General features: G+C 47.6%; 1 protein-coding gene across 9 annotated transcripts in view; it reads right to left on the bottom strand.

Annotated features, from left to right (window-relative positions):
* The window catches only part of ZFYVE27 (zinc finger FYVE-type containing 27), a 31113-nt gene extending 6494 nt beyond the window's left edge, over nucleotides 1-24619 (bottom strand). Inside the window, exons 1-12 of one of the 9 annotated variants that reach the window (XM_066238706.1) lie at nucleotides 24378-24618; nucleotides 23972-24261; nucleotides 23298-23407; nucleotides 22634-22831; nucleotides 15524-15594; nucleotides 11300-11486; nucleotides 6568-6663; nucleotides 4885-4997; nucleotides 4050-4189; nucleotides 3374-3445; nucleotides 1174-1194; nucleotides 892-1036 (exon numbers count right to left, since the gene is read on the bottom strand). In XM_066238706.1, coding sequence (XP_066094803.1) covers nucleotides 892-1036; nucleotides 1174-1194; nucleotides 3374-3445; nucleotides 4050-4189; nucleotides 4885-4997; nucleotides 6568-6663; nucleotides 11300-11486; nucleotides 15524-15594; nucleotides 22634-22830 — 1042 coding nt within the window. In that variant the 5' untranslated portion in view covers nucleotide 22831; nucleotides 23298-23407; nucleotides 23972-24261; nucleotides 24378-24618. The other 8 variants (XM_066238707.1, XM_066238709.1, XM_066238711.1 and 5 more) reach the window with 8 other exon arrangements.
* Nucleotides 24620-24838: the final 219 nt, after the last annotated feature.

The raw sequence follows: 24838 nt of genomic DNA, 5'->3' as shown, positions 1-24838 counted from the left end.
GCTGACACCAGGCAGGAGCAAGGCGCTTCTTCAGGACCAGGGTCACCCCTGAGCCACCTGCTCTCCAGGCTAGGCTCCAGCCATAACTCCCCCAGCTTAGTTCCCGACCACCCAATCTGAGCCAGGCTTCCAGGCTTCCAGCAGTGCCACCATCACGGCTGTCCTCCTCCAAAGCTGCCTTCCTCGACCTAGCCCCAGCTCCCAGTAAAACAAGGACTGGCCACTCTGTGAACTGGGTGAGCAGAAGGGACCTCGGGCTCTATCATGCCCAGAGGAAGACACTATTTGCTTTAACTTGCTTCCACCTGGATAGGAAAGATCCAGACAGGCTCCTAGGCACCTGCAGGATGAACCAGGGCCTCTCGTATCAGCAGTGCCCCTTAGTAAGCACTTACTATGAACCAGCCACACGCTACTAGCACTTACTAAGAATTATCTCATTTGAGTCCCAAAACAACTTTGTAAAGTAAGAACTATTATTATCCTTTTACAGAAGGGGAAACTGAGGCACAGAAGTGAAATAAGGACACCCTGCGGACTGGAAGTTGCCCCAGGCAGTCAGAACCCACACTCACTGCTCTCACCATTATGCTGCACTGCCTTCTGAGTCCTGCCTGTCTCAGGACACCTCTCCTGCAGTCCAGGGTGGCATTTCCGGAACCGAGTTCTTTACCTTCCCACAAGCTAATGCTCAATAAGGACAGAGGGACAAGAAGGAACCCACACTCACTCTCTCAACAATCGCAATACACATTTAATACCTTCCCAGGGTCCCAGAGACACCACTACTCCTCGCTGTTGTCACAAACCAGTACCCACAATTCCACGCCTTGGGCCCCGCGGCCCTGGAGCCGCCCCGGCCCCTGCCCCCGCCCCTGGCCCTGGCCATACCGAAGTTGTTGGTGGGGTACCGCTTGCGGAGCCGCTCTGTGAGCCGTGACACCTTGCTGCGCAGCACTTCATTCTTGCTCAGGAAGCCGTTGTCCTGCAGGGCCAGCTCATCCTCTGCTGGACACGGGGCACCCTCATCATCCTCCTGTGGGGACAGCTCCTTCCAGTCCTGCCCACCTGTGGCGGGGCTCCAGGACTGCATGCAGATGCACCCCAGCACGGCAGACCCCCCAAAGTGTGGTGACAGCTGGCCCTGCCCACCTCATGAAGGCTCCTACTTACCAGTACCACCAAGTGGGTCTCCTGCCTCCCAAGGTGCAGAGAAGAAGGAAAGAAAACAGAGAGAGATAGCAAGGGAAGGAAGCTGCTAGGAGGGGGAGCCCAAGCCAAAGGAAACGCTGCCGTGCTCCTCTGACCTCTGTCTAAGCGCGTCCCAAAGGGTGACATTAACAGAGGCCCCCATAGAAGGGTCCCAACATTGACTGAGCTTGGGAGAAGCCCTATACTGTTTCTCAAACTGGATGAAATTAAGTAGGTTGTTATTTTAATAGAACAGAACAGGAAAAAAATATCCCTTACAATGTATTTTTAGGGAACTTGTTTCAATTACACTTTACATACATTATAGACATTAGTGTGAACGGGGCCAAGATGCACATCTGCTCCTTACTGTGAATTAGGAACAAAAATGCCAAAGACCCCTGCTATGTATACGCCCTACCACCACCACCAAGATTCAGAGTGTATAATTGTATACTAAAGTCTCAGAGAGATCTTTCATCAGTTGAAAACCAGCCCACACGCCCCAGGCTGATGTAAAAGTGAATGTGTTAGGCGTAAATCAAAGGCCCGGTGAAAACTCCCAAGACCCCATTTCTTAATCTCTCAATTTCCCACTTTATAAAGAGACACACTGCAGGTGGTGCAGTGGATAAAGCATCGACCTGGAAATGCTGAGGTCGCCGGTTCGAAACCCTGGGCTTGCCTGGTCAAGGCACATATGGGAGTTGATGCTTCCAGCTCCTCCCCCTCTCTTCTCTCTCTGTCTCTCCTCTGTCTCTCTCTCTCTCTCTCCCTCTCCTCTCAAAAATGAATAAAAAATAAAATTTGAAGAAAAAAAAAAAGAGACACAAAGAGAAATGAGTTTGGCCCTGGCCAGGTGGCTCGCTGGACAAAGCACTGTCCCAGCATGTCAAGGTTGTGGGTTCAATCCCTGGTCAGTGCACTTACTAGCAGCAACCAATGAGTACACAACTAAATGGAACAACTAAGTGAAACAACAAATTGATGTTTCTCTCTTCCTCTCTCTCCCTTCCTTTCTCTCTCAAATCAATGGGAAAAAAAATTATTTCCTACTGTAAGAAAGCAATAGTGCAGCCCTGGCCAGTTGGCTCAGCGGTAGAGCGTCGGCCTGGTGTGCGGGGGAACGGGGTTCGATTCCCGGCCAGGGCACATAGGAGAAGCGCCCATTTGCTTCTCCACCCCCTCCTCCTTCCTCTCTGTCTCTCTCTTCCCCTCCCGCAGCCAAGGCTCCATTGGAGCAAAGATGGCCCGGGCGCTGGGGATGGCTCCTTGGCCTTTGCCCCAGGCACTAGAGTGGCTCTGGTGGCAGCAGAGCGACGCCCCAGAGGGGCAGAGCATCGCCCCCTGGTGGGCAGAGCGTCGCCCCTGGTGGGAGTGCCGGGTGGATCCCGGGTGGATCCAGGTCGGGCGCATGCGGGAGTCTATCTGACTGTCTCTCCCCGTTTCCAGCTTCAGAAAAAAAAAAGAAAGAAAGAAAAGAAAGCAATAGTGCAAATGTAATGAAATGACAACTGCCACTAGGACTCAGTGACCAGGCAACACGGAGAGTGGTGGGAACTACTGGTTTTTCTAAGACTCAAGGCACCCAGACCTTCTGACTTTTTCAGAAAAATAAAAATCCAGGGTTTTCACTGAAGTCTCCATGTTTTTAAATATTGGCTGAAAAAAATTTTTTAAGGTTTGTATGCCAAATAAAACACTGAAAACTATCAATCTGAACCACTGTCTAACAATCAGAAAGACTGTTTAACTTTCTCTGACCTAGCACTTGGCCATGTAACCACTTTCTACAACCTCTCCTTCCAGCCCCCCCTAAAGGGGCATCTTTCAGACCTCATTTTGCATAATAGCAGTTGGGAGATCCACGGCAGTGCCTTCCCCCAAATCTGCCAAGTCCACAATTTGAAGCCATGGTGGTAAAGGACCAACCTCCCCCTGCAGGGCTCTCCGCACCCGGGCAGCATGACAGATCACTAGATCGGCAACAGGACAGGCAGAAGTTCAGTGGCCCCCTTTCATCCAGTGAGTTCTAGCTCAGAGCAAGTTTCAGCTTTCCACGTGGATGTAAAGAATTTTAAAAACCCAGATTCAGGATGTGAGAAATGTGAGAAGCCACACAGCTCCAGACCACCCAACTTCCAGCCTGGTCCGTAGATGGTGCTAGGGATGGGCCACTCACCTCAATCGCGTCTTTAAACTCCTCATCAGGCTCGGCCTCCTCGGCCTCCTCCACGCTGCCCGGCGTGAGGTCCTGGGAAGACAGACTCCATTACAGAGGGAGAGGGACAGCAGGCCCGACCCCAAGGCAGAGGCCACCTTCCCTAAGCCCGCATCCAGGGTTCCCAAACTTCTGGTCCTGCCCCAGCGGAAATCACACAGCTGCAATAAAGAAGGAAGACACGGGATAAGGTACTCTCTGACCTAGTAGGGACAGGGAGATGGGCCCAAGATCATGATGGACCCACAGTGGCTGTGCAGTACAGTGGTGAGAGCACAGGTTCCAAAACCACAGGGTGGGTCTGCATCTGGGACACCACCCTCCAGCAATGACTGTGTGCCTCAGCCATCTCCTCCACAAAGAACAATCTCATCCTCAGAAATAACCTACACCTCACAGGATTAATATCTATAAAGTACTAGAACAGCAGAATAACTACTCAATAAAGCACAGAGTGGCTATTATTATTGTAATTATTAGCACTTTAGAGGGGATGCAGCCTGGAAAGAAACAGGAGCTAGAGGCCAGCCCAGGGGTTCATACTACATACCATCATATGTGGTATGAACAAGCTGGGAACAGGAAGGCACCAGAACTGCCCACAGCAGGCTCTGTCCTGATGGCGGGGAGCACTCACCTCTGTGGGCGTGGCTGCAGGTGTGCAGTCTGGCAGAACGCCCTTCCCCCCAGTATCTGGTGGCAGCGAGCTCTGGAAGGCGCCCTCCTCCTGGCTGGGCTGCATCCGCCGCTGCAGAGATGCCCTGCACTCAGACACCACTACCCAAGGCCAGGGGAGGGGGTGGGAGGCAGAAACAGGACGCAATGAGTGGTGCTTTGGGAGTATCTGCTTCTGCAGCTGGCTGCCTCTTCTTCTCTTCTTCCAGCACCCCACTCTCTCCCTTAGCAGAGAGTCACCCTCCTAATTCTGAACAAGTCACCTCATACACAAAACAGAGGTTCCACAACCCACCCTATGAGATTGCTATAGTGATTAAATGTAGTAAGTGCTTGATAAATTAAGGATTCTACAATTAATTACCCAACCACAGCAAGGAAAACAAATATAGCAACCAGCCAAACATATGTATAGGCCCAAGTGTTTGTAACTGAGCGTCTCTCCAGACTGCCTCACTACTTCAGAAGTCAGACAGCAGACAGGGACTCTGGGACCACACAGAGATGTGGCAGCTACTCCAGGGGGCTACATCCTGGGAGTCAGTGGCAGCACTGGGAAAACACCCCTCCCTCATGTCCCAAAAGCCACCATATCATGTAAGCAGTGATTTACCTGCCTCAGAAAGGCAGAGGGACACCTGTGGTAACAGCCTCCCATGTCCCACCTAACATCTCAGGGAGGCAGAGACCACGAGAGCCCTCCTAGCATGGTGGTGCCCCCTTATGAAGGGCAAAACAGATAATCAGCTGCAGAGACATAAACAAGGGGCCCATACATCAGGCTCTCTGGGGCTTACCTCGGAAGAACTCCACATTCCCTAGAAAGAGTGTGCTGTTTAAAAGGGCAAGGACCCAGCACAGCGGCAGCAGATACAGCATGCAAACCGTGCCCAGAAGAGCCCCATAGAACCTGGATTGACAGAACCGCAGGATCAGAAAATCGTAAGATCTGAAGGAAACAATCTGGAGCACACCCACATAGGGGTCAGGCAAGAAATAACCCTGGGCAGTTAATAACCTGGCAAGATATGCTAATCAAACCAGTGGATACAAATAAAGCAAGAAGGAAGGCTTTATAACTACTAACAAGTCACTGGCTGTTAACAACAGACTGGTAAGGCCACCACAGTGGCTGAGGCTAGGGCCATTTAAACTGGTTCAATGCTCACCATCACTACTCAGACTCTAGACTCTGAAGTCTAGAATAAGACAAACTTGGTTTTGAATCCAGCTTTACCATTTCTCTCTGTGTGCCCTTGTCTCTCACAGGCAAAATGAGGATTAAAATAGTGCCTACTTCCTAGAGTTATTATGAAGAGTGAGCCAATACACAGAAAGTGTTGAGCACAGAGGCACAAGGGGAAAACTAAATAAATATTAGTTGTCATTATCATTATATAAAAAGGGCCCAAAGAACATTTCTTCCATTTGATACAGTAATTCTATTCTTTAATTTATTCTAAAAAAATTTTCAAAAGATTAAAGCTCAAGCCATAAAAAATGTTTACTACAGGGTTAGTAATAAAAGTAAAAACCTACTAAATGTGTAAGAATGGTTCCCTATATATCATAATATATTCACCATCAATATTAACCTGGTATTACAATAAATCCAAAAGCCAGGTAGCAACAAAGAAAACTATTTATGATATATAATAGTAAGAAACAGAAAAAAGGTGAGAACCTCATATACACTATGATGCTATAGAATATGCATATGACGAACTCTAGAAGTCAATCTAAACATGAGATCAGCTGCTAAAGCAAGGTGGCAGATTACATGGTGAGTTCTTTTTCCATTATTAAAATACACTGCTCACAAAAATTACGGGATATTTCAAAATGAATATGAAGCGATAAAAAAAGAAGTATTTGGTTTATTTTTATTAAACAAGAACATCAGAAAAACAAACAAGTCAAAGAAAGTTGTTTGAGTATGCAAATGAGATGCAAAACCAACTTTTATTTCATTGGTGAAAATGCACTACACAAAAGGCTGAAAATGCTGGAGTATCTGCACGTTCTCTAAAAACTCTAACTGGCCTGACCTGTAGTGGCGCAGTGGATAAAGCGTCGACCTGGAAATGCTGAGGTCGCCGGTTCGAAACCCTGGGCTTGCCTGGTCAAGGCACATATGGGAGTTAATGCTTCCAGCTCTTCCCCCCTATCTCTCTCTCCTCTCTGTCTCTCTCTGTCTCTCTCCTCTCTAAAATGAATAAATAAATAAAGAATAAAAAAATAAAAAAAAATAAAAACCCTAACTTTTGTGACCAGTATATTTTAATCATATCTAAAAGGTCTCTACACAAAAGCAGTGCATTCTCACCTAAAAGCCTATGTGCAGGCCTGCCCACAAGAGCCTCAGGAGCTCTGCTCCCCTGAGCTAGGGGCACAGGGGCCTTCAAGACAGCTGGCTTTGCCTGGGGTTCAAGCTGTAAATTCCTGCAGGGCAGAGGTGGCGGGGGCCGAGGGGCACTCACTGTGAGGACACGGTGGGGTTCTCCCAGTGCAGCACGCGGTAGGCAGCCTCACAGGTGCAGCACAGGCGGCTCAGGAAGGCCTCCAGCTGGATCAAGCTGCAGACACAAGGGGCGCTATGAGCTGCACACCCTGCCCCACTCACCCCAGGGGCTGACAGAGCTCTGGGCAGCAGAGCCTAGGGCTTCACAGGCACGGCTGGCAGGATGGCCAGTCTCTTCAAATCCTCTGGAGGCACCAGAGTTCAGGAGAAAATTCCTGCATTTCAGTCCTCTTTTTGGAACTCCCGCTGAGGTGGAAAAAGGACAAAGTTTTGGCACAGTGGATAAGGCCTCGACCTGGAATGCGGAGGTTGCCGGTTCGAAACCCTGAGCTTGCCTGGTCAAGGCACATATGGGAGTTGAAGCTTCCTGCTCCTCCCTCCCTTCTCTCTCTCTCTCTGTCTCTCCTCTAAAATGAATAAATAAATAAAAATTAAAAATATTTAAAAAAAAAAAAGAAAAATGACAAAGTGTCCTGCTTTGGTCTCTTTCCAGCTATTGCTATGAAGCCAGTTACTTACCTTTACTTAACTGGGCTGCCGTCTTCCTCTATATAATGAGGAGCGGGGCACCCACCTCTCAGATACACTACAGCTGTGAGGATAAATGGCAGGAGGTAACAGGTCAATGTGTCAACGTGATGTGTAAGGCAGGCTCACTTGGAGAGGTTTTTTTTTTAAGATTTTATTTATTGGCCTGACCTGTGGTGGCGCAGTAGATAAAGCGTCGACCTGGAAATGCTGAGGTCGCCGGTTCGAAACCCTGGGCTTGCCTGGTCAAGGCACATATGGGAGTTGATGCTTCCAACTCCTCCCCACCTTCTCTCTCTGTCTCTCTCTCCTCTCTCTCTCCCTCTCTGTCTCTCTCTCTCCCTTTCTCTCTCCTCTCTAAAATGCATTTTTAAAAATTTAAAAAAAAAAATTTTATTTATTGATTTTAGAGAGAGTACAGAGAAAGAAAGACGGGGGTGTGGGGGAGAAGCAGAAAGACTCAACTCATAGCTAGTTGCTTCTCACATGTGCCTTGACCGGGCAAGCCCAGGGTACCGAACAAACCACCTCAGCATTCCAGGTTGATGCTCCATCCACTGCACCACCAGAGGCCAGGTTTTTTCTTTTTTATTTGAAGAGTTGTTTTTTTTTTAATGGATGCACCCCAGAAGCAATAAGCACCCAAATCTTGGTTTGTGAAGGGCTTCTTGGAGAAATGGCTGATTCCAGAGATAGGGTAGGGAAAGCATGAGATGAATTTGAATATCCTATTGTACCAGAAAGTAAAGAAGTACTCAAAAACAATGGGGCATATTGGAAGAATAACAGAAGCCAGCTCAAGAGACCCCACCAGCCAAATCTTGGACAATCTGAGATCAAAATAAATAGCAACAGTAATAGATTATAACCCATTAAATTTTTTTTAATATTTTTTTGAGAGGGGAGAGGGGAGAGGGAAGAGGGAAGAGGGGAGAGGGAGAGGGAGAGGAAAGAGAGGGAGAAGGAGACAGACAGAAACATCAAGCTGCACCTGTATGTGCCCTGACTAGAGAATCGAACTGGCAACCTTCATGTTCCAGGACAATGCTCCAACCAACCAAATTATCTGGCCAGGGTTTGAATTAAATAAAAAATGTTGAGTTCATATTGATAATAAGAACTACAGTAGAATGCCAGCTAATAATGACAATTTGAAAATCACCTTTACAAACATCACAGGAATAAATCGGTAAAGACAAGACCCATCAATAGATTCAAAAGTAGTGAGTAAATGCCTGATGAGGAACAAAGTACAATATTTACTTGTGTATCCCCCTCTGATTACTAACTCTAAAGGGTAATAGGGTCATCTTACAGTGGAGAAACCTTAACCAAGGGATCAAAGGTTAGTGTCTCCCATAATGAGACAGACTGACAGCATAGACCTCCTGACATGATGCACTGACAAGGACACACGTCACTTGTCATTTCCTGTCAACAATGCGTAACCTGAATTTAATCGTGAAGAACCAGACAACCCCAAACTGAAGGAAAGTCTACAAAATAATCAGCTTGTTTATTTAAAAATGTCAAGGTCATGCGAAATAAAAGCTGAGGAACTGCTCCAGGTTACAGGAAACTAAAGAGACATAAAAACTAAATGCAGCCTGACCAGGCGGTGGCGCAGTGGATAGAGCATCGGACTGGGATGCAGAGGACCCAGGTTTGAGACTCCGAGGTCACCAGCTTGAGCAAAGGCTCATCTAGTTTGAGCAAAAAGCTCACCAGCTTGAGCCTAAGGTCGCTGGTTCAAGCAAGGGGTCATTCAATCCGCTGAAGGCCCGCGGTCAAGGCACATATGAGAAAGCAATCAATGAACAACTAAGGTGTTGCAACGCACAACGAAAAATTGATGATTGATGCTTCTCATCTCTCCATTCCTGTCTGTCTGTCCCTGTCTATCCCTCTCTCTGACTCTCTCTCTCTGTAAAAAAAACAAACAAAAAAAAAAACCTAAATGTAATGTGTAATTCTGGACTGGACACTGAACCAGAGGAAATTTAGGTAAAAGACCTTATTAATACAATTGGTAAAATTTGATTATGAACTGTATATTAGATAATACTAATATTAATGTTATCAGTGTAAATTTTTCTAATTTTGATTATGGGACTGTGGCTATATAAGAGAATGTCCTTGTTCTTTCAAAATGCATGCTAAAGTATCTCAACTCAGGTAAAAGACATGATGTTCATAACTTATTTTCAAATAATTCAGGAAGAAAAAAATCATATGAATGTGGAGAGAGAGAGATGCAGCCAATGTGGCAAAATGTTAGTAACTGTTCTGAGTAACAGGTATATGAGAGTGCTTCGTATGCTCACAACTCTTCTCTAAGTTTTCTTTTGTGTTTTTACTTTCACAACCTCACTTTAGTAAGTCTTAGACAGGCTTACTAAGTATTACACCATCTATACCCCAATAAAGATTGAAACTATACATTCTGCCTGACCTGTGGTGGTGCAGTGGATAAAGTGTCAACCTGGAACGCTGAGGTCAGTGGTTCAAAACCTGGGCTTGCCCTGTCAAGACACATGAGTTGATGCTTTCTGCTCCTTCCCTTCTCTTTCCTTTCTCTCCCTCTCTCCTCTCTAAAATAAATAAATTTTTTAAATGTTAAAAAGAAGAAATTATACATTCCATTTGACTTTAGCTCAAATCATTCCAAAGTAAAAAAAAAAATTTTAAACCCCAGATACCCAGGTCACACTCCGGATAACTGACTGCGATTTTCAGGGGAACTGGCCTCTGTTTATGACTTCTTTTTGGAAGCTCCTCAGATGCCTCTGCTGCCCAGGGAGAAATGGAACCCCGCTGTATATCAAGAGAGCCCGGTTTGGGGAGGGCTCACTAAATGACAGCTGCTACTGAAGTTATGCTAATAGTATTCAACAGTCTTAAGGTGCTTCCTCAGAAGTACCAGCTCTGTCACATTTAAGAAGTTTCTCCAAGCCCTGTCCAGTTGGGTCAGCAGCAGAGTGTCAGCCTAGTGTGTGGATGTCCTGGGTTCAATTCCCAATCAGGGCACACAGGAGAGGTGACCATCTGCTTCTCCCCTCCTTTTCTCTCTCTCTCGTCTCTTCCTGTAGCCATGCCTCAATTGATTCGAGCACATGGGCCCCAGGCACTGAAGATGGCTCTGTCGAGCCTCCACCTCAGGCTCTACAAATAGCTTGGTTGCAAGTGGCCCAGATGGGCAGAGCATCGACCCTAGATGGGAGCTGCCGGCTAAATCCCAATCAGGGCACATGCATGTCTCTTTGCCTCTCCTATCTCACTTAAAATAAAAAAATTAAAATTGAAAAATAAAAAAAAAAGTTTCTTCAGCCTGGTCAGGTGGTGGCACTGCATACAGAGCATCGGCTAAAATGCTGAGGACCAAGGTTTAAAACTCCGAGGTCACCAGTTTAAGCATGAGCTCATCCAGCATGAGTGTGGGATCACAGACATGACCCCATGGTCTCTGGGCTTGTGCCCAAAGGTCACTAGCTTGAAGCCCAAGGTCACTGGCTTAGATCACTGGCTCAGCTGGAGCCCCCAATCAAGGCACATATGAAAAAGCAGTCAATGAACAACTAAGGTGCCGCAACTATAAATTGATGCTTCTCATCTCTCTCTCTTCCTATCTGTCTGTCCCGGTCTGTCCCTCTAAAAAAAAAAAAAAAAAGTTTTTCCATAGTGCAATGACAATGACTAATATTTACTAAACACTTCCTGCATACTACACAATCGTTTCACCTTCACAACCACCTATGAGGTAAGCCTACTATTACCTCATTGAACAACCCGAGGCAGAGGAAAGCTGAGCAACTTGCCCAGTGTCACACAGCAAGAAATGTAAGAGCTAGGATTTGAACCCAGGAACTGGCTCATGCATGCACCTTCTAAGGCAAGATCCTAAACTGTCTCCCTAGTAGAAAGAACACAAGCTGTGAAACCAGCTGGATCCGGATTCTCATCCCAGCTCAGTCAATTTCTTGCTGTGTCAGCCCTTTTCCTCATCCAAACATCAAGGATAATAACAGCAGCTACCTCTCAAAACTGTTAAAAAGATGAAAGGAAATAATATATGTCATTTGCCTAGTACAATGCCTGGTGCACTCAGCATGATGGGAGGTGTTACTGTGACTGTCCCTCACCTCCCAGGCCCCTTCCATACTCACAAGCTCTTCACCTCAGCCACAGCCTCCGGGCGAGAAAGGCGAACTCGCTGCAGGTCCTCCTGCCTCACACTATGGTACTTCCTCCGCATCAGCTCAGACTCAGGTAGTCGTGCCCGGCAAACCTCCTGCAGGTAGCCCAGAAGGGCAGGCACTGAAATCACCAGGGCACCCACCGAGTACCAGGCACCTGTGGGATCAACACTGCTGTAGGTGAACAGGTAGCAAGGATCAGAAGCCTCCCCCACCCAGATGTCCACACGCTGGCTCCCTCGCCTCCTCCAGGGCTCTGGCCGAGAGGCCTTCCCTGCTCACTCCTAGGAAACTGGGTCTCCCCCTCGCTCTCCAGCCCTTTACCCCAGCTTTATCTCACCTCACAGAACTCAAATGGCAGAGTACAGGTATAGCTGTAGACCAGTGGTTCTCAACCTGTGGGTCACGACCCTGGCAGGGGTCGAACAACCAAAACACAGGGGTCGCCTAAAGCCATCGGAAAATACATATTTATTATACAATACATTTTTAAATAAAATATGTATTTTCTGATGGCTTTATGGCTTTGGCGACCCCTGTGTTTTGGTCGTTCGACCCCCGCCAGGGTCGCGACCCACAGGTTGAGAACCACTGCTGTAGACTCTTGAGGGCTGGGACTAGGTCTATTTGGTCACTGTCTTAGCACCAGATCCATGTTTTTCATATTAAAAAACCTATGCTTGCTTATAGTAGGTGGCTCGTGCCTGGAGTCTGGCCACAAGGGCTCCCAGTGACTGACACTCTGACCTTTGGGCCACTGGGACAGATTGCAAACCTCTCCCTTTGCTTTCAGGATACCCCAGACCACTGTGGACTGAAAAACGATGAGGTTGAGAGGAAATGCAAAGGAACATTGGTATCCCCGAGGCAGGCTAACAGAGCACTGGGCACAGAGTAAATGCTCAGTAAATAACCGTCACATGAACTGGTTACTCTGGAAATATGTTCAAAAAACCTAACAGCCTGGGAATGATATCTGTGTTATTAGGCAAATAAAGAGCCCTACTGAGACACAATAGGAGGACTTATGTGAAATGGGTATATTTTCAACCCACTGTGTCCCCATCTCCATAGAAAACAAAGGGGACGCTTGAGAAATGTGGGTTCAGTGGGAGAATGAATACATGACCAAGGCCCCAGTTTCTCAGAACACTCTGTCCCAGGTGCTTCACTCATTTTCCAGAAGGGCTCGGCTCCTTCTGCAGCCATCTCCCAGTTGCAATAAGAGCAAAGGCTGGATTACGGCATACCTTCTTATACAAGGTCCCCAGAAGACATCATTACCCAGGACCCATAAGCTACGCATCTGTCCACACATCTACCTCAAAAACTTCACACGGGACCACCTCACTGGCGGTGACTGCCCAGCAACCCCTGCTGGGCCCACTGCTAAGCCAGAGAAAATGGAAAGATACGCCAAAAATCCTCCTCAGGCCTGACCTGTAGTGGCACAGTGGATAAAGCGGTGACCTGGAACAGTGAGGTCGCCGGTTCAAGGCCCTGGGCTTGCCTGGTCAAGGCACATGGGAGAAACACCTACTCTCCCTTCTCTCTCTCTCTCCTCTCTCTAAAAATTAATAAATAAAAACTTAAAAAAAATAAGAAAAAAATAAAATAAGATAAACTTTCCTTTAAAAAAAAAAAAATCCTCCTCAGCTCTCCTTCCTGGTCCCTCTACCCCATGTCATGCCCCAAATGACCCCAAAATCAGCTTGGAAACCAAACTGGAAAAAGCATTCAGTCAAGAATAAAATAGCCCTGGCCAGTTGGCTCAGAGGTAGACCATCAGCCCGGCATGTGAATGTCCCAGGTTCTATTCCTGGTCAGGGCACACAGGAGAAGCCACCACCTGCTTCTCCTCTCTCTTTCCCTTCTCTCTCTCTCTATCTCTTTCTTCCCCTCCCACAGCCATGGCTCAACTGGTTCAAGTGCGTCAGGCCCAGGCACTGAGGATGGCTCCCTTGAGACCCCACCTCAGGTGCTAAAAATAGCTCAGTTGCAAGCACAGCCCCAGATGGAAGTTGCTGGGTGGATGCCAGTCGGGGCACGAGTGAGACTCTGTCTCTCTATCTCCCCTCCTCTCATTTGGAAAAGATGAAAGAAAAAAAAAGAAGGAAACAATAAAAATAATAGCTATAAAGAAGAACCCCTCACCTGCAGGGGATATGATCCAAGTCCCCCAGTGGATGCCTGAAATCATGGATAACACTGAACCCTACATATACTATGTTTTTCTTATAGATACATACCTATGATAAAGTTTAATTTAGAGCCTGACCCGTGGTGGCACAGTGGATAGAGAAATGACCGGGATGCTGAGGTCGCCAGTTTGAAACCCTAGGCTTGCCTGGTCAAGGCACATATGGAAGTTAATGCTTCCTGCTCCTCCCCCTTCTCTCTTTCTCTCTCTTTCTCCTTCTCTCTCTCTCTCTCTCTCTCTCTCTCGATCTGCTCTAAAAATAAATAAAATCTAAAAAAAAATTGTAAATGTTTAAAAAAAGTTTAATTCAGAAAGTTCTTAAGTTGAGAACCTTGACCTTTTCACTTACAGGAAGCACTTTACAGCTTCTCTGTGGCATATCCAAATTGCCAGCATCACTACTCTTGCACTTTGAGGCCATTGCTTAGTAAAACTAAGGGTAACTTGAACACAAGCACTGCAATCCCACAATGGTCAATCTGATAAACAAGAAGTTTACTAAGTGAGAGGTAGCATATACCAGGTGGACACACTGGACAAAGGGGTGACTCCCATCCCAGGAGGGACAGGGCAGGATGGTGAGAGAGTCTTCTATCAGGCTTCTCAGATTGGCACTCAATTTAAAACTTATGAATTGCTTATTTCTGGAATTTTCCACCACTTAATATTTAAAAAATAATTATATGTCGTTCCCCCTGCTCAAAATAAAGTTGTTTCTTTTTTTTTTTTTAATTTATTTATTTTATTTTTTTTTTTTTTTTTTACAGAGACAGTGAGTGAATCAGAGAGAGGGATAGACAGGGACAGACAGACAGGAACGGAGAGAGATGAGAAGCATCAATCATTAGTTTTTCATTGCGCGTTGCAACACCTTAGTTGTTCATTGATTGCTTTCTCATATGTGCCTTGACCGCGGGCCTTCAGCAGACCGAGTAACCCCTTGCTTGAGCTAGCGACCTTGGGTCCAAGCTGGTGAGCTTTGCTCAAACCAGATGAGTCTGTGCTCAAGCTGGCGACCTCGGGGTCTCGAACCTGGGTCCTTCCACATCCCAGTCCGACGCTCTATCCACTGCACCACCTCCTGGTCAGGCAAAATAAAGTTGTTTCTTAACTATACCTGTCTGCTATACTCTTTAGCAGCCATGTACGCTTGGTCTCATACATGTGAAAAATAAATAAATAAATAAATAATAATAAATAAATAAATAAATATATATATATATATATTTTTTTTTTTTTTTAATTAACTGAGAGGCTGGGAGGCAGAAACAGACTCCCACATGTGCTCTGACCAGGATCTGGATTCCAGCAAGCCCCCTACCAGGCCATGCTCTGCCCGTCTGGGCTGCTGTTCTGTTGCTGAGCAACCAAACTACTTAAGCACCTAAGGCGAGGCCATGGCACCCTTCTCAGCACCTGGGGCCAACTTTGCTCGAACCATTCGAGCCATGGCTGTGGGAGGGGGAGAGAGAAAGCGAGATGGTAGCTTCTCTTATGTGCCTTGACCAGGAACTGAACACAGGACATCGACACGCCAGACCAATGTTCCACTACTGAGCCAACCGGTTAGAGCTGAAAATCATTTTAAAACACATGATAGCACACAGTAGGTTGACATAGGACAACTGAAACCATGAAAAGCAAAACCTTGGATAAGGGGGACCACTGTAATGTACTAGTTGTTTCCTCTGTGTCAGGCACAAGCTAAGTGTCATACATAGGTCATCTCCTTCCCTACAACCACCCTCTGAGGAAAGCACTGTTATTATCCTCCCTCCAGAGGTGAGGGAACTAGGCATCAGGTCATACCACCAGCCCGGCCAGGATGCTAGCCCAGAGCACATCTCTCCAGAACCTGCGTTCTGACATCATGCAGACACAGAGGGAGGCCAACTCCGGAGCAAGACCAGTGGCTCCTTCACACAGGGTTGCTTCTCAGAATTCCACCCCACATTCATGCACAAAAAACCCTGGCTGCTGGAAGGAGTCCTTACCCTCATTCAAAGTGAGGAACAAGACGTTGAGGCCCAGGCAGGTCAGCAAGGAACACAAAGGCGTCTGCCACCTACAACACAGAGAGTTCTGGTCACTAAAGATGAGCCAGCTGCACCTGACCAGGCGGTGGCGCAGTGGATAGAGCGTCAGACTGGGATGCCAAGGACCCAGGTTCGAGACCCCGAGGTCGCCAGCTTGAGCGCGAGCTCATCTGGTTTGAGCAAAAAAGCCCAACAGCTTGAACCCAAGGTCATGGCTCCAGCAAGGGGTTACTTGGTCTGCTGAAGGCCCGCGGTCAAGGCACATATAAGAAAGCAATCAATGAACAACTAAGGTGTTCCAACGCACAATGAAAAACTAATGATTGATGCTTCTCATCTCTCTCCATTCCTGTCTGTCTGTCCCTGTCTATCCCTCTCTCTGACTCACTCTGTCTCTGTAAAAAATAAAATAAAATAAAATAAAAACAGGAAAAAAAATAATAGCACCTGCCTCGTGGAGGTATTTTTTTAAAAAAAAAAGATGAGCCAGCTGCTTATCTATGTGGGAAGGGGAGGTGGATGGGCCAGCACGGGTGAGTCATTAAAACCAAGAGCAAGCCTGACCAGGCGGTGGAGCAGTGGATAGAGCGTCGGACTGGGATGCAGAGGACCCGGGTTCGAGACCCTGAGGTCACCAGCTTGAGCGCGGGATCATCTGGTTTGAGCAAAAAGCCCACCAGCTTGAACCCAAGGTCGCTGGCTCCAGCAAGGAGTTACTCGGCCTGCTGAAGGCCCGCAGTCAAGGCACATATGAGAGAGCAATCAATGAACAACTAAGGTGTTGCAACGCGCAATGAAAAACTAATGATTGATGCTTCTCATCTCTCTCCATTCCTGTCTGTCTGTCCCTGTCTATCCCTCTCTCTGACTCACTCTCTGTCTCTGTAAAAAATAATTTAAAAAAAACAAACCAGGAGCAAGAGCAGGGGGCCTGGAGCTCAGGTAGTCAAGGAGAAATGGAAAGTGGGTCTCTCACTTGGACAGGTGACTGGGAAAGGAGTTAAAGTCACATATTGTCTCTGGGGTGAGAAAAGGTACCCTCTAAGACAGGGGTTGGGAACCTATGGCTCGTGAGCCAGATGTGGCTCTTTTGATGGCTGCATCTGGCTCGCAGACAAATCTTTAATAAAAAAGTAATAATAAATGTTTAAATACTAATGATTTAATAAATGTTAAAAATATAAAACATTCTCATGTATTACAATTCATTCATTTCCTACCGCTCATGTTCATGGTTGTGGGTGGCTGGAGCCAATCACAGCTGTCCTCCGGGACAACACTAAATTCTTATTGGATAATGCATAATGTACACAGGTCGTTGTATGGCTCTCACGGAATTACATTTTAAAATATGTGGCGTTCGTGGCTCTCTCAGCCAAAAAGGTTCCCGACCCCTGGGCTAAGAACTGGAAGACCTGTAGAACCTCCTATATTAAGGAGAAAAAATTCATAACATTATCTATTAAGAAACCTACTTAGGCTCTTCTCCCCCGGAGAAGTGCCCGGCAGGGTTCCTTTCTTTCTCTCAATAAAGCCTGTTACTCTAGTCTTTTCGGACTCCCATGGATTCTAACATTTGGTGCCGAAACCCGGGACAGGGTTGATTGGCCAGCAATCTGTCCCTGTCTGAAAACCTGCCAGACCACAGATAGTTCCTACAGGCTCAAGTGAGAGAAATCTCCAGGATTACCTAAAATCAAATGCTTTTACACCCTTACTCCAACTACCCCAGGGGGGAGGTTCACGAAGGAGGCCCCCAAGAGGGATAACAGCAGGAAGTGGCTCCAGAAGATGGCGGGTCGGAGACAAACCTCCTTCCTGAACCCCATACCCTTTTCTTCCCCTCACCTCTTTTCCTTTTTATCATACCACAGGGTTGAGAAATGATAGATATATGAATTTACCAGAACTTCCAACTGCCCTTTTGTTGTCCCACCTGGCTGCCTGACCTCACCCTTTACTTACTGGACAATTGCCCCTGAGGCAGAAAAGTTCCAAAAAGCTGATTAACCGCCCAAGGAGGAGAATTCCAGAAAGCTGAAATCCTAAAACCATAAAAGGGAACATACCAGGACTTTTGCCTCAGTACCCCTCAGGCTCTCCCAAACACTATATAACTCGCCCCTAGTCTGTAACCGGTGCCCTTCTCCCAGAGAAGTGCCCGGCAGGGTTCCTTCCTTCCTTTCAATAAAGCCTGTTTGTTACTTTGGTCAAAAAAAAAAGAGAAAGAAACTTACTTAATACAGTTTAACCTATTTTGTAAGATTCTGGTCTTTTTAAAAGGTGACAATAACATTCTTCTTTAAAATTGTCCTTTTGTTGTTGTTGTTGTTGACATCTAATTTACATATATAACATTCTTTACAATTTCATAAGAATGTATATTCACTGCACAAGATTCATCTAACACAGAAACCAAGAGAACAAAATGGAAAGGATTTCTCTGACCCCAACTGTCACTTTCTCTTATTTCTGAAATTTTTAGTTTGTTTTAAACATATATTAATTCAAAAGAAGAAAAACATTTTATTTTAATAATTTTTTTTTTCTGTATTTTTCTGAAGCCAGAAACAGGGAGAGACAGACAGACTCCCGCATGTGCCCAACCGGGATCCACCCAGCACGCCCACCAGGGGGCGACGCTCTGCCCACCAGAGGGCGACCCTCTGTTGCGACCAGAGCCACTCTAGCGCCTGGGGCAGAGGCCGAGGAGCCATCCCCAGCGCCCGGGCCATCTTTGCTCCAATGGAGCCTCGGCTGCGGGAGAGGAAGAGAGAGACAGAGAGAGGAAGGAGAGGGGGAGGGGTGGAGAAGCAGATGGGCGCTTCTCCTGTGTGCCCTGGTCGGGAATCGAACCCGGGACTTCTGCACGCCAGGCGGACGCTCTACCACTGAGCCAACCGGCCAGGGCCTATTTTAATAAATTAAAAATTGAAGACAAGACCAGGTACAGCATTCCCTCAGCACACATGCCCTCAGTAAACAAGAACAGACAGAAGCAAACACAGACCCAGCTCCCACCAGCTAAGGCCAAAGCAGAGCTCCCAAAGAGGGAGAAAGACAAGAGACTCCAGCTACTGAGGACAAGCAAACACTGTTGGCTTAGTCCCTGATAAAAGGCATTGAAATGGGAAAAAAGAGCACAGATATAATAATGAAGCCACTGACACCTACAGTCTAAAGAGCAGTGCCAGTATTTAAGGTCAGCCATTAGAGGAGAAAAACATATAGGAAAATAAACAGGTAAGTTGCTGGTAAGCAACGTATTCAGAACTTAAATGTATATTTTCTTTTGCTGTGAATGGGGTATTTCAGAGTTACTAAATGAGGTTAACTAACTTATATGCTATTTTTATTTCTTAGCAGTTATAGCAAGGCCTGACCAGGCAGTGGTGTAGTGGATAGAGCATCGGCCAGGGACACTGGGGACCCAGGTTTGAAACCCCAAGGTCACGGGCTTGAGCATGGGCTCATCGGGCTTGGGTGTGGGCTCACCAGCTTGAGCTCAGGGTCACTGGCTTGAGTGTGGGATCATAGACATGACCCCATGGTCACTGGCTTGAGCCCAAAGGTCGCTGGCTTGAAGCCCAAAGTCACTGGCTTGAGCAAGGGGTCACTCGCTCTGCTATAGCCCCCCAGTTAAGGCACATATGAGAAAGCAATCAATGAACTGAGGTGCCACAATGAAAAACTGATGCTTCTCATCTCTCACCCTTCCTGTCTATCTGTTCCTATGTCTCTCTGTCTCTGTCATCAAAAAAAAAAAAAAATTATGCCCTGGCCGGTTGGCTCAGCGGTAGAGCGTCGGCCTAGCGTGCGGAGGACCCGGGTTCGATTCTCGGCCAGGGCACACAGGAGAAGCGCCCATTTGCTTCTCCACCCCTCCGCCGCGCTTTCCTCTCTGTCTCTCTCTTCCCCTACCGCAGCCAAGGCTCCATTGGAGCAAAGATGGCCCGGGCGCTGGGGATGGCTCTGTGGCCTCTGCCTCAGGCGCTAGAGTGGCTCTGGTCGCAACATGGCGATGCCAGGATGGGCAGAGCTTCACCCCCTGGTGGGCAGAGCGTCGCCCCATGGTGGGCGTGCCGGGTGGATCCCGGTCGGGCGCATGCGGGAGTCTGTCTGACTGTCTCTCCCTGTTTCCAGCTTCAGAAAAATGAAAAAAAAAAAAAAAATTATAACAAGGAAATAAAATGACCTCTCTCTGCTTGTCTTTTAAAATTCAACAAACACACTCCAACTGTACCATACTAATTAGGCCTCCAAACCATTGAGTGGCAGCTATCAGGGTAAAAGCAAATTAAAAGTCAGGTCTAAAGCCAATCTCATTTCAGAAATAAAAGCATCAGACAGCCACTGAAGTCACTTTCATTTTAAATCATCTCTCATTCTATCTCCGCTGACACTTTGGACATGGAGACCACCTACTAGAGTAGCTGATCCCAGAAGAGATGAGTCTTTTAAAAATCTGCCGCTCCAGGCTTCAGACCTAACAGCCACAGCTCAAGATTAGGTCCCTCTTCAAAGTCAAATCCTCTTTACTAAGAAAAGAACAATCAAACACACAAACTAATCTGACAGCCACTTTCACAGACCAGTTCTCTGTCTCCCACTGGTACAGAGGCCACATCCTCCTGACGGCCTTTTAGGCCCAATGCTTCTCCTCCCTCCAGCTTTAATCAATCCCACCACATCCTCAGATTTCTAATTTCATAAGGAAGAAAAAACCTAACACAGTAGTACCAAGAAGCATTAACAAACCAGAGGTGGAAAAGGAAAAGGAAGGATATATTTAACTTTTTTGTGTGTTTTTGCAAAAAATAAGCAAAACACATGTATAGATTATATACATACATATGTACATACATATATACAAACATCTGCATTCATACATGAGTACTTGCACACATAGCAGAACACACCAGAGCACAGCCCCGTGCTCTTCAGAGCCCACCCCTACCCGTAGGGAAGACTGAAGTTCATTTCAGACAGTTGGCCATGGCGGGATTATAAAATGAGCCCCTCTCCTTCAACTATCTTACTATCCCTGGCACCACGAGTACAATAGTCTAACAGTAGGGGACCTGCTCTGGAACACTGACTAGCTCATCTCCAGAGACAATGCCATAAATTAAAGGGCTTCTGGGAAGAATAAGAAAAATTAGGGCCGCCTGACCAGGCAGTGGCACAGTGGATAGGGCGACAGACTGGGACATGGAGGACCCAGGTTCAAAACCCTAAGGTCCCGGCTTGAGCGCAGGCTCATACAGGTTGAGCACGGACTCATCACCTTGAGTGCAGGGTCACTGGCTTGAGCATGGGATCATAGACATGACCCCATGGTTGCTGGCTTGAGCCCAAAGATTGCTGGCTTGAAGACCAAGGTTGCTGGCTTGAGCAAGGGGTCACTCACTCTGCTGTAGACCCCAGGGTCAAGGCATATATGAGAAAGCAATCAAGGAACAACGAAGGTGGCACAACAAAGAACTGATGCTTCTCATCACTCTCCCTTCCTGTCTGTCTCTATATGTCCCTCTCTGTGACTCTATCTCTGTCAAAAAAAAAGAAAGAAAAATTAGGGCCTTTGGTCAGAAAGTTAAAAATAAATCTCCCAATGCCTGACCTGTGGTGGCGCAGTAGATAAAGTGTCAACCTAGAACGCTGAGGTCGCTGGTTTGAAACCCCAGGCTTGCCCTGTCAAGGCTCATATGGGAAGCAACTACTACGAGTTGATGCTTCCCACTCCTCCCCCACCTTTCTCTCTCTTTCTCTCCCCTCTAAAATCAATAAAAATATTTTTAAAAATAAAATAAAAAATAAACCTCCCACTATTTCCACACTGAGGTAAGAATGATTACTCAATCGCACCCTTAGAAGTTAAATCCCGCCTAACCTGTGGTGGTGCAGTGGATCAAGCATTGACCTGGAATGCTGAGGTCACCAGTTCAAAACCCTGGGCTTGCCCGGACAAGGTACATATGGGAGTTGATATTTCCTGCTCCCCCCCCCTTCTTTCTCTCTCTCTCTGTCTCTCTTATCTAAAAAAATGAATAAATTAAAAAAATAATTAAAAAAAAAAAAGTTAAATCCAACTTCACCCACTCTGCCTCCTGTCTCTCTTGAGCGTTATAAGAGAATTAAAGGTCCTTTATAAGAATCTGATAAAATTTGAAGCCTCTCCCTAGAAATATTAACGTGTGCCCACATACAATTTTTTATACAGTTTCCAGAGCTCCATATACCTGTAAAGCCCATTTCATAGGCTCCACGGTAAGAATGCCTGCTCTTTAAGACAATCAGGTTTTATGTTCTTCCACTGAGATGCAATATTAAGAACACATGACTTTTGGCCCTGGCCAGTTGGCTCAGCGGTAGAGCATCGGCCTGGTGTGCAGGAGTCCCAGGTTCGATTCCCAGCCAGGGCACACAGGAGAAGTGCCCATCTGCTTCTCCACCCCTCCCCCTCTCCTTCCTCTCTGTCTCTCTTTTCCCCTCCAGCAGCCAAGGCTCCATTGGAGCAAAGTTGGCCCAGGCGCTGAGGATGGCTCCATGGCCTCTGCCTCAGGAACTAGAATGGCTCTGGTTGCTACAGAGCAACGCCCCAGATGGGCAGAGCATTGCCCCCTGGTGGGCGTACTGAGTGGATCCTGGTCGGGCACATGCGGGAGTCTGTCTGCCTCCCCGTTTCCAACTTCAGAAAAATACAAAAAAAAAAGAACACATGACTTTTGTAAAACAAATTTTAATATCAATTAAACTAATATTGGAAGGGAGAGAAAAAGCCTGCTCTAGATATAGAAGGCTCAATGTTCAAGTTTAGCTTGCAGTCCTGAGGGATGAGATTATTCAACTACAAAGAAGAAACCCTGGTTAAAGGCCAGGTGGTCCCCAGTGTCTGCTTCCCAGGGGCTGGGCCTGAGACACAGGGTGGGCCTGGAATAAGCCCAGAGGTCCAACAGACTTCCCAGAACCTCTCGTCTCCAGGGCAGCCCCTGACTAAATAGCCAAGGCAACTACGAAGCAGGAAGGCAGGAGGCCCAGCAGATCAAAGCAACTCTACAAAGTATGTACCTGAGCAAGTACCGGACACCGTCACCTGCGTCTTTCAGGGGTTCCAGGTAGATCTCCAGCCTCTTGTAGGACAGAACCAAGTTGAAAAGATCAAACCCCAGGGACTTGGCAGGGGCAGGTGGAGACTCCAGGGGAACCTCAGGCATCACGTTGGGACTGGCTTCGAGCCCACACCCCTCACGCTCCGATGACTGCATCCTGTAACCATAATTCCTGACATTTGTATCACATCTCCAATGCACAGCACACCCCTACTTGCATTATTTCATGTGGTGTTCCCAATCAACCTGTGAGGTAGGCGGGGCTGCAGGTGGAACGTCTATTTCCCCGAGGAGGAAAGGAACATTCAGCAAGGTGAAATAAATTTCCCAGATAGTAAATCCTGCTCCTCTGACTCTCCATCTAATGTTCTTTTTCTCACAGACCCATCAAGAAGATAAAATGTAAAGATCAAGCATCCCTTGTTGCTGAAAGGAGGCAGCCTGGGATCTCAAGAGAATTGATATCCTGAAATATTTTTCTCCCACTCGTTAAGTGGTTAATTCCTACTCTCCCTTCGGGTATTTGGCCTAAATATCACTCCCTTGGTCTGAAAAGTCTTTGCCAACACCTCAACTCCAGAATAGGAAACCCTCCCCAATGCTCCCAAAGGATCAGTACTCACCCTAACAGAATTTATCACACTCAAGTAACACTCCCGCGCTCTTCCCAGGCTGCCCGGCTTAACTTTGAGCTCCACCAGATCAAGGCTGTGTCTTCCGTTCACCACTGCTTCTGCACACAGTGGGCTCATGAGTCAATGAACTGCCACCCTCCAGGACCCCAGTGCTTTCACCTGCACGGCCCCATTCTCTAATCCAGGGGTCCCCAAACTTTTTACACAGGGGGCCAGTTCACTGTCCCTCAGACCATTGGAGGGCCGGACTATAAAAAAAACTATGAACACTGCACATATCTTATTTTAAAGTAAAAAAACAAAACGGGAACAAATATAACATTTAAAATAAAGAACAAGTAAATTTAAATCAACAAACTGACCAGTATTTCAATGGGAACTATGCTCCTCTCACTGACCACCAATGAAAGAGGTGCCCCTTCCGGAAGTGCGGTCGGGGTCGGATAAATGGCCTCAGGGGGCCACATGCGGCCCGCGGGCCGTAGTTTGGGGACCCCTGCTCTAATCCTTCCCTCTCCTTTCTGTTCCAACAACTTTCTGGACCATCCTTGCCCATTACCCCCCTTTTTCCCCCCCTTGAGCCTCACGGACCAGTCATCCCCTTCCGCAACGCCCCATCTTCCTTCCTTCTCTGATGACGAGAGCCACAGGAAAACTCTCACCTCTTTTCTCATTTCGAAGTCCTATCCAAACACCAAGCAGAAAGCAAGGGGGCGGCACCTCGGGGCACAGCAACACAACCCAGTCCCGGGCAATGGGCTGCAATCTGACGGCGAGGGCGGGGTGGGCTTGTGACAAAGGAGTCAGCGGTCGCCCGAGATCTTAGCAGGCCGAGATAGGACGCAAGGACCCAGGGCGGGCGCCAGGTAGGAGTCCAGGAACGGGTGAAGCCGGTCAGCTCCGGTAGGGGCCTGGGGCATGACGTCTGCAGCCCTAGAAGCCAGACGGGGCCCTGCGGCCCAGACCAAGGAAGCCATGCCCAAGGTCGCTAGACAAGCAGGTGGCGGCCCCCAACTCCGCACATTTGGCGGAAACTCGGGAATTGGAAGGGGGTGGCACCTCACTTACCCGGTTGCTGGGTTGGTTGAGGGAGGGGCGGAGACAACCAAGGGGCACTGATAGGGCCGCTAGGCTCCGGAGCGTTTCCGCAGGCCCGCCCCACCCCGACGGCGCGCCTCTCGCCAGGGCCACTCTGAAGTCACAGGTCCGAGGACCTCCTCCGCCTCCCTCACCGCCGCGCCGTAGTGGCCTCCGTTTCCTCCAAGAGCTCAGCGGCGGCGTACTCGTGACATCATCGCGCTCGCCCCGCCCCCCATCGCGCTCTCGGGCTTAGTTCCGTCCGCCTCAGCACAGGTAAACTTCTCATCAGCACTGCGCCTGCGCGTTCCCCCAGCCCCGCCCCCCGGACGCACTCCCGCCCCAGCCCGGTGGTGACTCAATTCTGTCTCCGCCCAACCGCAATTCGTAAAATTCTGCCCGGTCCTAGGAGCAAGCGCTTAAGAACCCTGACTCTTGCTGCCTCCGCCTCG

This window comes from Saccopteryx bilineata, chromosome 7 (genome assembly GCF_036850765.1).
Source record: "Saccopteryx bilineata isolate mSacBil1 chromosome 7, mSacBil1_pri_phased_curated, whole genome shotgun sequence".
NCBI lineage: Eukaryota > Metazoa > Chordata > Mammalia > Chiroptera > Emballonuridae > Saccopteryx > Saccopteryx bilineata.
Note: the sequence above shows the minus strand (reverse complement) of the source record. Positions and strands in the feature narration are given on the sequence as shown.